This window comes from Canis lupus, chromosome 25 (genome assembly GCF_011100685.1).
Source record: "Canis lupus familiaris isolate Mischka breed German Shepherd chromosome 25, alternate assembly UU_Cfam_GSD_1.0, whole genome shotgun sequence".
In the NCBI taxonomy this organism is placed as follows: Eukaryota; Metazoa; Chordata; class Mammalia; order Carnivora; family Canidae; genus Canis; species Canis lupus.
Window position 1 is genome coordinate 5,360,248 of NC_049246.1, and position 13,237 is coordinate 5,373,484.

Here is a 13,237-nt window from a genome sequence, read left to right on the forward strand (position 1 = left end):
GATTTCAGACTTTACTGTTTCAGAAATATGTTTATATACTTCATAATGTAATTATAGCTACCTTAAGACAGATGAGGCAAATGGTAGCAATATATTGGAAATATAATTGAAAAATGCAGTTGTCCAGAAGCACTTTGGGGATGATGTCTCTGAAAAGCTGCTCAAAGCTCTAGAGTTTGAAGTTAAATTTTTGATGTTGTCACTCTCAATCTATTGAATGGCTGACAGACAATCAAACCCGTCTGGCTGGCTGGCAGCTCATTTTGCTGGCAGGTGGCAAACAATTAGACACACCAATTTGTGCCTCCTGATGACATTAAAGCATGAAACTAAGTTGTATGCAGGGCCTAGTGATTTGTGTGAAAGCATTTCAAAAATAATACTCTTTGCCGTGGCAACTCATTTCAGACTGCCACCTCCCATTATGGCTTTGAGCAGTGAAGACGACAGACTTGAGTTACGTGCCGTGCAAGGCCGCTTCTGTTCCATCCGTCATCAGCGCCCCCTGAGACCTCAATCCCCTCCTTTCATCACTATCACCTCATCATTTACATTTGATAGTACTTGAGCTACTGCATATATTAACTGCACTGGAGACCCTTTTCCTAAAAAGAACTGAAATATGCTTTGTGTGCCTCAATTTCATTTCTACTTATGCAATTTAGAATAATGGCTCCACTTCTATTGCATTTTGCACAAATGCTACTGGAAACAAATGGAAAGTTCTGTTTTTTTGAAAGTTCTATTTTTTAAAGCAATATTCACAAAGTGTAATAAATTCTGAGTAGCTGAGGATATTGGCACTCAAGTGATAGCTCTCTTAAGTTTTAATGAAAAAATTTTTCTAACAATAATCCAAACTAAAATAAAAATATTTAACTTAATTTTTATTTTATTGGATTCTCTTATGCAAATCACAATAATCCTCGGTAGTTACTGTTTATGTTAACAAAATTTAAATATATAATTTAAAAGTGGAACACAAAAATTTTATGAACCTAAACTGAATTATTGTAACATTTTTGTAGATTTATACAATTATAGATACTTACATACATATGTTTACATACATCCGGGGAACATAAATCAAAGAGATGAAGGAGAGGACATCAATCTGAGACGGTATAAGAAACGTCCAATAAACTATATGAACATAATGTTAGCACAAACCATTGAAAAAAGGAAATATTTTCCTACATTTTATAGCCCCTCCATTTTTTTTAGTATTTTTAAATCTTGATACTTAACACATTTTATCTTGTATGACATTTTTTTGCAAACATTTCAACTCCATTTACTACCCTGTAAGTTCAGTGTAGACAACACTGTTTGTATCTGTCTTTGCATCTGATATGATGATGAATGTTACTTATGTTTTCCCAATAAATTTTCAAGAAATATCTGGACAGTAGTTAAAATATTTAAAGGTAAAGTTTAATTTATATATAAAAAAGATAACCTGTCTTAACTGAAAATGCCTTTACTGTCATACCTCTAGCCCTAAACACTAAAAAATGACTGTCTCTAATTTGCACAAAGCAGTATAGCTATTTTGGAAAAGTAATACAGAATTGGTATTACATTTTGACTATATGTTGATTTTTGACATTCTGGCTTAAGAAACATTTGAATTCCTAGCTTGATTTTTTTTAAAACAAAAAACAATTGTTTACCAATCATCTCACACACACACAATATAAATTTTGGATGGGAGGAAGTGTTTTCAACATCATAATAGTTTAATTCAGATGGTAAACATATTATTTTATATGCTAATATGAAAATAGAAGTCCCAATATCAACATTAAGTACTATTTTTAGTAATTATGACTATCCTACAATATTTTTCTAATGCTGCGTAAGTTTTTAAATAGGACAAATTACATGAGCAAATTCTTGGGTTCTATAATGTTTTATCCTGCTTCTGTAAACTATCATTTTTATGGTATATAGTGGGACAGAAAAAAAATTAGTTGTTCTTAACTAAAACCCTTTGTAAGATTTAACATTTGAATGCAGATATATGGTCCATGTTATAAAAAGTTTAGAAATCTAAAATGCCTTTCAACAATACTTTCAAATACATGCCTCAAAATATGGCCTTTACATTGATTCTGAAAATTCCAGGCATATTTTCAGATGATAATGTATATGTTAAAATTTTTTTCCATACTTGCACTTAACACTTGAATTTGAACACTTGAATTTATTACTTAAAGCAAGCTATTTAATCTCTGGCAATTTTTATAGTTTTCAGTATTATGACATAGGAATTTCAGAATAGACTAGACCTTGAAGAGATCTGGACTATTCCCTCCCCAATTTTATCCATGAAACAACTGATTCCCAAAGATAAAATCACTTCCTCAATGTAGTCACTGATGATGAATTACAATCAGAATCTGGCTTTCCCTTTTCTAATTTAATGTGCTGTTCTGCATCTCCTATTGAAACTCCTTTTTTGAGATGTATTTTTTAAGTGTCCTACTATGAGATCAACCTGGTTGACCTATCACTTTGATATTCTTTGTAGTAAGAATTTATATTACTAAATATAAGGTTTTTGAGACCCTTTTAATATTTTTAAAATAAACTCGGATTTTCCTTCTGTGTTTAGAGCACTATGAATGATAAGTTCAGTACCTACCTGTCAAAGGAATGAAACTGCATAGGAAGAATAGCTTGCGCTTCTCTCTTCAATGCTGGATCTGGGTATGGGATAGGTTCAGGGCCACATTCTGCAATTTCAACTGGTGCAGCCACAAGACTTTTCAATATTTCCTTGACATTGATGCCTTTGGTTTGACTAATACTAGATATGGATGGTGCTGGTTTCAACAGTTCACTGGGGTTCTCAGTTAAGCTTTCCTGTGATTTTTTCACTTCAGATGACAAAGTGGATAACAGTTCACTCATGGCGTCAGGGCCTGTGCCCGTCTCTAATTCTGCCCCATTCAGGATGCTAGCCACTTGCTCCTCTCCAATTCCTGAATCTGTATGTGGAATGGAACTTTCTAGCTGAATATCTTCACCAGGGGTGGGTGTTTCTTTTTCCTTTATAGTGTCTGGAAATGTAGCAGGTGTTTCTGTAATAAAAGAAACTGGTTTAAACAAAAAGCTTCTCAAGTGAAAATCTAGTATTTATAAATAAAATATTCTCACATATTAGAATAAAGAAAATAAGACCTGTGAGAAACAAAAAAAAATTTGCTAAATGGATGTGCATAACAACAAAACTGAATTACAAAATACTATCCATGTACACTTGTCATTTTGTTCAGAGAGCATCAGCAGAAGCCTGTTTCTTTTAAAAGCCATCTGGCATTTCAAAACTGATGTCTTTAAAAATGTGGAGAAACTGTACCCACAACAATTTCTTTCAGCAGCTTATAAAAATTATTATGTGAAGTTCCCCTTTATTCTTTCATTGTTAGCTACCAATCATACAAGAGAAATGGTTATACTTCTCTCATGTTACCTTAACAATATGAAGTCATTTTATACTTTTGGTACTTCAATAATCAATAAATAATATCTAATTAAAATATTTAAACTAGCAAAAGATGTTACTTTAAAATCACATACATATCATACCTAAAATTTTGAAGTTAATAGCAAAAAACATGCAAAATGATTATTTTAAAGAGATAAATACTTTAATAAAAAATAATGTCCTAGAAAATTTGGCCTATATGTGCCTTTAAGAATAATTATTTTGGAGTATTTATTCTTTGTGAATAAATATAAATTTCAATTTGTGAAAACTGAAGCAGATAAAATATATATAGATATAAAATATACATACAATATTACCAACTAAATTTTAAAAAATTCAAATGCTAAATGCCTATCAAATTTCATTATGCAAATATTAACATGATGAAGTTCCCTATATAATAAAATATTAACAAATTCTAAATGATAACCTTAGAAAATTTATGTAATCTAGGTATACTAGGGATAATAGCTCTTAATAAAGTCATATTGAAGAAAAAAATTAGATATTATAGGGAAATTACTTTCAGGTCTTATATAAGGTAGATACTTAGTTAATGTTAGCTACTTCTATTACTCTGACTTATATTTAAATTTATCCTTTGTAAAACAAGAAGGGCACACTAACTTATTTTTAAGTTTTCTTTAAAAATGAACATCTGTAAGTTCTATAAAACCGCCCTTAGATTTTTGTTATTTTGGTTGTTTCTTTGTTTTGAAATACTATTAGGACAGGAAATCAGGTGACTGCCCAACAGGGAATAGACTATTTTGATTTCAGCAAGACATCTCACAAAACCTTTGTTGAACTCTCTAGTAAAACACAGAGAAATATTATTTTGGTGACAGTATTTTTGGGGTAGGATAATAATTTGTTCAAAGATTTATACACACATACTAAAGGATTAATCATAATGCAAAGGGATTTCTTAAGCAACAGTGCTTAATTCATAGACTCTACTAGACAGTTTTGCTAGTTTCTTAACTATAGATTAATGTCATGACATCCAAATTTACTGAGCATGTGAATTTATTTTTTCTAAATTTCAGAATAATTTTACCAAGATTCAGAAAAAGAAGATACCTTTTATTTCTTTTGATTCTCCTTTTCTTTTGATTCAAACTGTATTAGATACATACACTACTTTAAAAATATAACATCTTCATATTATTCGACCTAATATACAACTTAAATTAGCTAAAAATGTACATCTCTCAGACTTGAGTGTTTTCCACATATTTATTACATAGGTTTATTTGTTTTCTCAAGGATGTCAGAATTGAAAGAAAAGATTAATCAGTAGAACATGACAATAATATTCAAACACTGGATGACCAACATGAAAAACATGAAAAACAAGGTACACCTATTCTTTGTTGTTCCAAGACTAAAAATTAAGGTAACTGCATGAAAGTTTTGAGAAGACGGATAATTTTAATAATACTCCTGGAAAATCACTGGAGAAGGAAAAAAATAAGAGGTAAGGTAACAGTTTCACATTTTTAATAAAACCTTGTGACAGAAAATTAAGATTTAGAATAATAGCATTTGGAATAAGCAGGAAGGAAAAGAATGAAGCTGAGAAGCATTCTGGAATATCTTATCTTAAGAAAAAGAATAGAGACATGCCACTAACTGAGGAGGAAAGCAAAAGATTAACAAGTTTATTCAGAAATATTTTTTTTGCGGCGTGAGGAGAGTGCCTGGGTGGCTAAGTAAGTTGAACGTCAAACTCTTGATCTTGGCTTGGATCTTGATCTTGGCTTGGATCTTGATTTCAGGGTTGTGAGACAGAGCTCCCCATAGGGCTTCACACTCAGCGGGGAGGAGTCTGCTGGAGATTCTCCCTTTCTCCCTCCCTCTCTCCCTCTGTCCCCCATCTCATTCACACTCTCTAAAGTAAATCTTTTTTTTTTTTAAAAAGATATATTTTTAAAAGATTTATTCATATATTCGAGGGACAGCATACATATGTGCGAGGGGGGGAGGGGTAGAGGGAGAGACAATCAAGCAGACTCCCTGCTGAGCAAGGAGCTCTACTTGGTGCTCTATCTCACAACTCTGAGATCATGACCTGAGCTGAAACCATGAGGTGGACACTCAACCAAATGAGCCACTCCAGCAGCCCTGCTCAGAAATGTAATGAATTTTGAAATCAATTGAGTGTAGAATCTCTGAAAGATTTATAGCTGTTGAGTAAAAAGAAATATAGTCATGTATTTTGAGATTATTCAAACTGAGATGATAATTGATACTTCAAAAGTTGATGCAATAAGCTAGGAATAAAGAATGAGAATACAACTATTAGGCACTTATTGCTATTATTAGAGGTAATTATTGAATTTATTCAACACATATTTGCACCTATATATTATATATTTGGGGAGCAAAAACAATTGTGGCAAAAAATCAGTAGAAAATTAAACAGCAGTAGTAAAGTCTCTATGACAATAGGACAGAGAATGTAAATGCAGAAACAAAATAAGGACTCTAACATTGACAACAAATCAGTGACATGGTTACCAGCATAAGCTAAAATTTCTTCCAGAATTTAATTCTAAAAAGGCATATAGTCACGTCTAGCACTTAGTCTGAATTTGGCTGATCTACAGACTTGGCCTAGTTTGGCTTTATCCTAATGTGATGTTTCAATATCTTTATTTATGGCATGTTTTAAATTAAGAGCTACATAAAGATGGAAACTTTTCAAGTAATCTGACCTGAAATATAAGTATTTTGCTACAAATAGAATATATAAGAAGTTAATATCTTTGATTTAGTGTCCACAAGGTACCATATAAAAAGATTTTTCCACCAACTATGTAATTTTTTGTTTTTCTGTTCAATTGACTCTCAAAGAACAATAAAAATCTATAACTCACTAATCAGATACTTTAACCTCAAATAAATGTTGACCTGTCTAAAATTCAATTAAGGTATTAAAATTGAATATTGGAATACTTTCTAATGACTCATCAAAATATTTACACAGTAATATAATTTTAACATTATTTTTACTGTGACTGATAAGCCAACAATTTCAAAATGAAGCAGTAATTTTGATATTTCAGTAAGTATGCTATTCACATAAATAAGCATTATAAAGCATACTTTGTGATATTATGTAGAAATAAAAATAAACACCAATGGAAAATTTTATAATAGCACTCGCAAGTAAAAAACAGATTAGTTCAAAGGCCTACCTTAATTTCCCATTATGCATTAACATTTTTTACATAACATACTCAGTTGATAGCATCAATTTCAGTTTGGATAACATATATTTCCAGACTGCTTCTCTAGAACACTAAAGTACTTTGAGGATTTAACCCAAGGGACTTCAACAGGATGTTAAGCATGAACAAGAGAAAAAGTACAACTGATCGCAGCTGCATCAGTTGTATCAGTGACAACAGAATTATAATTTTTCAATTGTTCTTCCTCGATCGGTGTCTGCACCAAAAGGCCAGATTAATACACAAAGCAGAAACATGACTGGCCTGAGTGATCTTAACCTTATGAAATTAGGCAGCTGCATGCCAGATGCCTCGTTTTCTTACTGATTTTCATTGAACCTAATGAGTTCACCTAATAAATACTTTTTAGGAAAAATGTGGGGTTAACTTCAACAAATAACATGATTTCTATATGGGAACCTCATTTATCACAAACTTTTCTCCAAATATCTTGTATTACAGTGATGTGTAAAATGTTTCAATGTCTTACTTACTAAATTATTCAAATTGCTATTTTCCAAACTATTTAAATAAGAAATGACATAAAAGGAACATATAGCCTCTTCTTAGTATAGCACTAAAATTACATTAGTTATTTGTTCAAGTAGTAATACTAAGCAAACTAAATCACATTAGAGTAATTTAAAATATAAAAACCGATATATAACTAACTTGTATGTTTGGTTTATGTTAAATCCCAAAATGCCAAGTTACACAAAAATTGACCTGAATTCCAATAAAGAAAAAAGCTGCCATATATAAAAAGATTTGAAATCATTATTATTCTTTTTACACAACAAACACTGCACTGAGTAATTTTTTTGCAATTTATTTATGTATGATTTATTTTTTGTTACATTAAATGTATAAGAATACAACTTCAGGAATTTAATATTACCAGTGAATATGCTCATAAGAGACAAAATTATAATTCAGAATAAACAACTAAGATCCAGAAAGGTACTTCTAATTGATTGTGATATATCGATCTGTTTATCTTACTTGGAGTAGATTAGCTTTTGGGATGTGAATACTAATGATTTTCATTAAATTTGGAAAGTTTTCAGGCCAGTTTCCTTTTATTTTATTTACTCATGAGAGAGAGAGAGAGAGAGAGAGAGAGGCAGAGACATAGGCAGAGGGAGAAGCAGGCTCTATGCCGGGAGCCTGACTGGGGACTGGATCCCAGGACTCCAGGATCACGCCCTGAGCCAAAGGCAGATGCACTTAACCACCGAGGCACCTAGGCGTCCCACAGGCCACTATTTAAAAATTCTTTCTTCCCAAGTCTGTCTCCTCTCTTCTCTTAGGCTCCCATTATTTGTATGTTGGTTCACTTGATGGTGTCTCACAGGTCTTTGTGGCTCTTCGCTTTTCTTCCTTCTTCTTCTCATTCTGTTCCTCAGAACAATATTCCTAAGATAACAGCAATTGACCTGCCTTCAAGTATGATGAATCTTTTTTCTGCCAACTCAAATATTCTGTTGAACCCCTCTAATGAATTATTTTAGTTATTATGATTTTCAACTTCATATCTCTTTTTAAATTCTTTTCTATAATTTTTTTTTACTGATAATCTCTCTGGTGAGATAGCACCCTCATATTTTCTTTAGAAAAATGTTCCTTAAAAAAAAAAAAAAAAGTGTTCTTTTAGTTATTTGAGCATTTGTACAATAACTGGTTTAAAAAGATTTTTCTAGTCAGTCCAATAATAGGGCTTTCTCAGGGGCAGTTTCAATGGACTGTTTTTTTCCCCTTTATCTTGGCTATACTTTCCTGTTTCTTTAGAAGTGTCAAAAAATTTTTGTTGAAAACTGAAACATTTTCAGATAATGTATGACTTTTAGAAATCAGATTCTTCCTATAGGGCTCATTGTTACTCTGTTTATTGACTTTCTTAAAAAAATTCTATACAATTCTACTATAAAATTTTATAGAATTGTGTTGGATATTTGATATTTTTTGATATCCCCATAACACCTGCAGTCGTTGAAGTGTCTGTTCAGTTAGCTCAATGATCAGCTAATGATTAGACAGAGACTGCCTTAATTATCTTGTACCAGTACACCTTCCACTCTTTGCCAGAGGCTCTGGGTGTGTGGTAGGGCATGCTTTTGACAATCTGCCTTAGCCTTCATTTTTTGCTTGCACAGAGCCTTCAAGGTTACCCAGAAGTAAATGATTGGGGCCTTCCCAGGCCCCTCCTGGAAGGTCTTCCTTTTAAGCTTTTGATAAGGTTCTTATTTGCCTCAACTGGTACTGCTACCTCGGGGAGCTGCAATATTAAAAAATCAATTGCTGCAAAAAAAAAAAAAATCAATTGCTGCTAACTATTTCAAAAAACATCTAGGGCTTTTCTCATCAAGTTAAGTTCTGATCAGGTTAAATAATGACAAGCTCTGTGAACAAAGCTTTCCCAGGGAGCTTCCAGACAGGACAGATAGTGACAGTGCTCAGTGGACTTTCTGAAATTTCCAAACCTAACTGGCTTCCTTCCAGTGCTTTGCTAGGCTGCTGGTTTTCACAGCTACCACAGTTGTCTGCATGCAGACATTCAAGGATACCACAGAACTGAGGAGAACTGGATACAAATAGTGCAAGTTAAATCACCGAACAGCCTGATATTCTTAAAAAGATTCTGCAGTTTCTCTTGAATTAGCACTCTCTGGATTGTTGCAAGCCTTTGACAACTGTCCAGATGTGAGCAAAAGATGATTTTGACAATTTTTGCTAGCATTCTTATTGCTTTTTGGAGGAGCAGTTCTTTGGAGGTCCTTACTCTACTCTTTCAGAATTCCTATCTTTGAGTGATGTTTACAATGCCAATTTGTATATTTTGAGTAAAGTATCAATTATCAATTATAAGATATTCATATATACATATTTTGCTCTTCATTAGCCCTATCTTGTTGTAGTACTCTTTAGTTCTTTTCTTCTCAAAGAAAAAACACTTTCCCATTGAAATACATCAAGCACTTCCATAGTGTTATAGGGACAACCATTAGCACTAATAACAAAATGCCAACATATAAGCCTAAAACTTGTCTTCAGTTGCAGGAAAATAGAAACAGCCAAGTAACAGTATAATTCTATTACCATCTATCAGATAGGCCACAATTTGCATGTTACATACAAGGTTAAGAGTTCAGGCTTTGAAATGAAGACTCTTTGACTTTCAGTGTAGACTTGTTTACCTCTTATTAGCTTTGGGATATCAAATGAACCATTTAAGCGTTCTCAGTTTCAATCTTTTACCTGTAAAACTGGCATAGTAACAGAACATACATCAAGTGCACATTATACATAACAGTTGTGATGATTAAAGAACATAATTTATAAATAGTGCCTGGCATCAAGTAACCTAAGTTTTTGTACCTACTGCTGCCATTATTGATTTTACTGTTATCATCATCACAGTCACCATATCCTGTAAGAAAATATAGAGCCAAACCATCTATCAGTTATTCTCTCTACTCATCAACTCCTGTCTTTCTTAGCTCTGGCCCCTCTATCTGCAGACCAGTATCTCCTATCCTAAGAGAACAACTTCTCAGCCCCACAGCCCCTTATATTTCTAGCCCTGAAGCTGCTTTGGTTACTTCTCCTTTTTTGAAGGGATATGTCATGACTGAAAGATGATAGTGATGCAATCAAATTGATCAAAGTACCAATTCTGGCTTCATAACTTGCTAGTTTTCCATGTGATCTTGGAAAAATTAGTTAGCTTTCAGAATTGCAGGGATTGTGCTTGAAAAATGTATATCTTAAGTAGGCTGTAAGGATTAAGACACTTGTTAGTCTATCACCACTACTCTCCTTTCTTTGATTAAGCTTTTCAAAGACTTAGAAGACTTCCACAGACATCTCAAAATTAATACATCTAGATACACTTCCTTCCCCAGGCTAGGGAATTTTTCAGCCATTCCTTCTTCATGTAAAATTCCTTTCTCTCTTCTCCTTCTGAAAATCCTATAATGCAAATGTTAGTATGTTTTGATGTTGTCCCATAAGAACATCAAATTATCTTCACTCTTTCTTATATTTGCAGCTTGGGTTATAGGAGTTCTATTATTTTGTCTCTGAGTTAACTAATCCTTTCTTCTGCTTCATCTAGTCTGTTCTGGAACCACCCTAATTTTTAAGTTTTTTTTTTTTTTTCAGCTCTGTATCTTCTAACTAGTATCTTTCTTATTTTCCCCATCTCTTTGTTTAAGTTCTCACTATGCTCACACATTCTTTTTCCCAGTTCAATTAGTATCTCAATGACCATTTAACTTTTTATCAGGTAAACTACTTAACTATATTTCATTAATGTTATTTCTGAGGTTTTTTTTTTCTTTCATTTGGAACATATTCCTCTGTTTCTTCATTTTGCTTGCCTCTATGTCTTGGTTTCTAATGCACTGTATGAAATAACCACCTCTCCCAGGCTCAAAGGAGCAAACTCCTATAGGAGATGAATCTTGCATTCAACCCAAATGCTGTTGTCTCTCAAACCTTTGCACTTATCCAAGCAGCCTGCTATGTTTTGGTAGCTCCCAGTAACTGATGATGTGCTAAGACCTGCCAGTATCCCTAAAGGAAGAATCCTGATTCAGATTAATTAGATGACAGACCCTGAGGCAGCAGCACCTTAAATTATGAAAATATATATGGTTCTATGGAACCAACAATGTAAATCCCACTGGCCACAAAAGCCAGATGGTATGGCAGTGTCCCCTGAGTGGCAGATGCAAAAAAAAAGGGGTTCTGGGAGGAGTGCACATGCTCTTTATTGGGAGGTACCAAAAACCTGAAGCAAGGAAAAGAAAAGCACCAAGGTGGCATCCACAGGCTATATGCCTTGGGATCAACTCCACAGGCCATAAGATATGTGCCAAAGGCCAAGTTTCAGGACGAGCAGAGAGACCACTTTCACAAAAAAGACTAGAGGGTGTGTCCCAGTCTGCTGTCTTGGGTAGTACCCTGGTCGTGGCAGCCTGCCAAGAACTGTCACTCAGCTTGGCAAAGTCCTATAGGATCCAGGAATAAAAGCTCCCATACCCAGAAGAGCCAGGTGATCAAGGGGCACTCCCTGGGTGGCAGCTGCAGAAAACAGAGCACAGAAAAACCAGGGCACCAGAGACATGTAAAGCTCCCCTCCGGGAGACACTGGAATTCTAGAGTGTAGCAGAGGGAGTGTCCAAATACGGTGCCTGTCTTTGAAGGTCACTGGAAATGATTAAAGTCAGCATTTATTTTTTTTAATAAATTTATTTTTTATTGGTGTTCAATTTGTCAATATACAGAATAACACCCAGTGCTCATCCCGTCAAGTGCCCACCTCAGTGCCCGCCACCCAGTAACCCCCACCCCCGCCCACCTCCCCTTCCACCACCCCTAGTTCATTTTCCAGAGTTAGGAGTCTTTCATGTTCTGTCTCCCTTTCTGATATTTCCCACTCATTTTTTCTCCTTTCCCCTTTATTCCCTTTCACTATTTTTTATATTCCCCAAATGAATGAGACCATATAATGTTTGTCCTTCTCCAATTGATAAAGTCAGCCTTTAGATTCATGTTTAATTAGAAGTCTGCCCCTCAGGGTGTAGCCGTGATGATTAGCTAATAAGCCTTCTTCCCAGAAAGACAGATTTCCTGGGTCTATTGCCTCTAGCTGTGCCCTGTGGGTGGGAAATGTTTCAGAACTCTTTCTCCATTGGTTACAGCCCTGTTAGATTCATAAGCATAAATTGCCAGAGTCAGGTGATATATAGTTGTCCCCTGGTAGCAGTTGCAAAAATGGGACATCGGACTGGAACACTCCTTTCTGGGTGACACAGATTATTACAATCCTGTAACACCACAAATACAAGCTCCTCTGGCCTTCAGAGCCAGGTGGTCAAGAGGTTTGCCCTGGGTAGTAGCCATAAAAATCAGGATAACATACATGTATAAACTAAATTCTCCAATAAAAAGATATAGAATGGCTTAATAGATTGAAAAAATAAAAACAAAAAAAAGGACCAATCTATAAGCTGCCTACAAGTGACTAACTTCATATGTAAGGACATGCAGAGAATAAAAGTGACAGGATGGAAAGATATTCCATACGAAAAGAAAGCTGAAGTAGCTATACTTATATCGGAAAAAACACTTTATAACAAAGACTGCAATAAGAAACAAAGATGGTAGTTACATGTTGATAAAGGGGTCAATTCAACAAGAGGATAAAATATTTGTAAATATTTATTTATCCATCACAGTAACACCTAAATTTATAAAGTAAATATTGACAGACCTATTGGAGAAACAGAGAATAAAGAAACATCAGGCTTAAACACTACATTAGACCAGTTGGATGTAACAGATAACATATAGAACACTTCATCCAAAAGCAGATGAAAACAGAATACACAGTCTTCCCAAGTGCACACAGAACACTCTCCAGATTACATTATGCCACAAAACAAGTCTTAATAAATTTTAGAAAACTGAAATTGTATCAAGCATCTTTTCTGACCACAAT

The 13,237-nt window shown here is 34.0% G+C and overlaps 1 protein-coding gene across 13 annotated transcripts in view; it reads right to left on the bottom strand.

The window, feature by feature from the left end:
• The window catches only part of NBEA (neurobeachin), a 674,010-nt gene that overhangs the window by 433,342 nt on the left and 227,431 nt on the right, over window positions 1-13,237 (bottom strand). For all 13 annotated transcript variants that reach the window (XM_038573291.1, XM_038573292.1, XM_038573296.1 and 10 more), the window contains one exon: window positions 2,648-3,086. In XM_038573291.1, coding sequence (XP_038429219.1) covers window positions 2,648-3,086 — 439 coding nt within the window. The remainder of the gene's footprint in view (window positions 1-2,647; window positions 3,087-13,237) is intronic.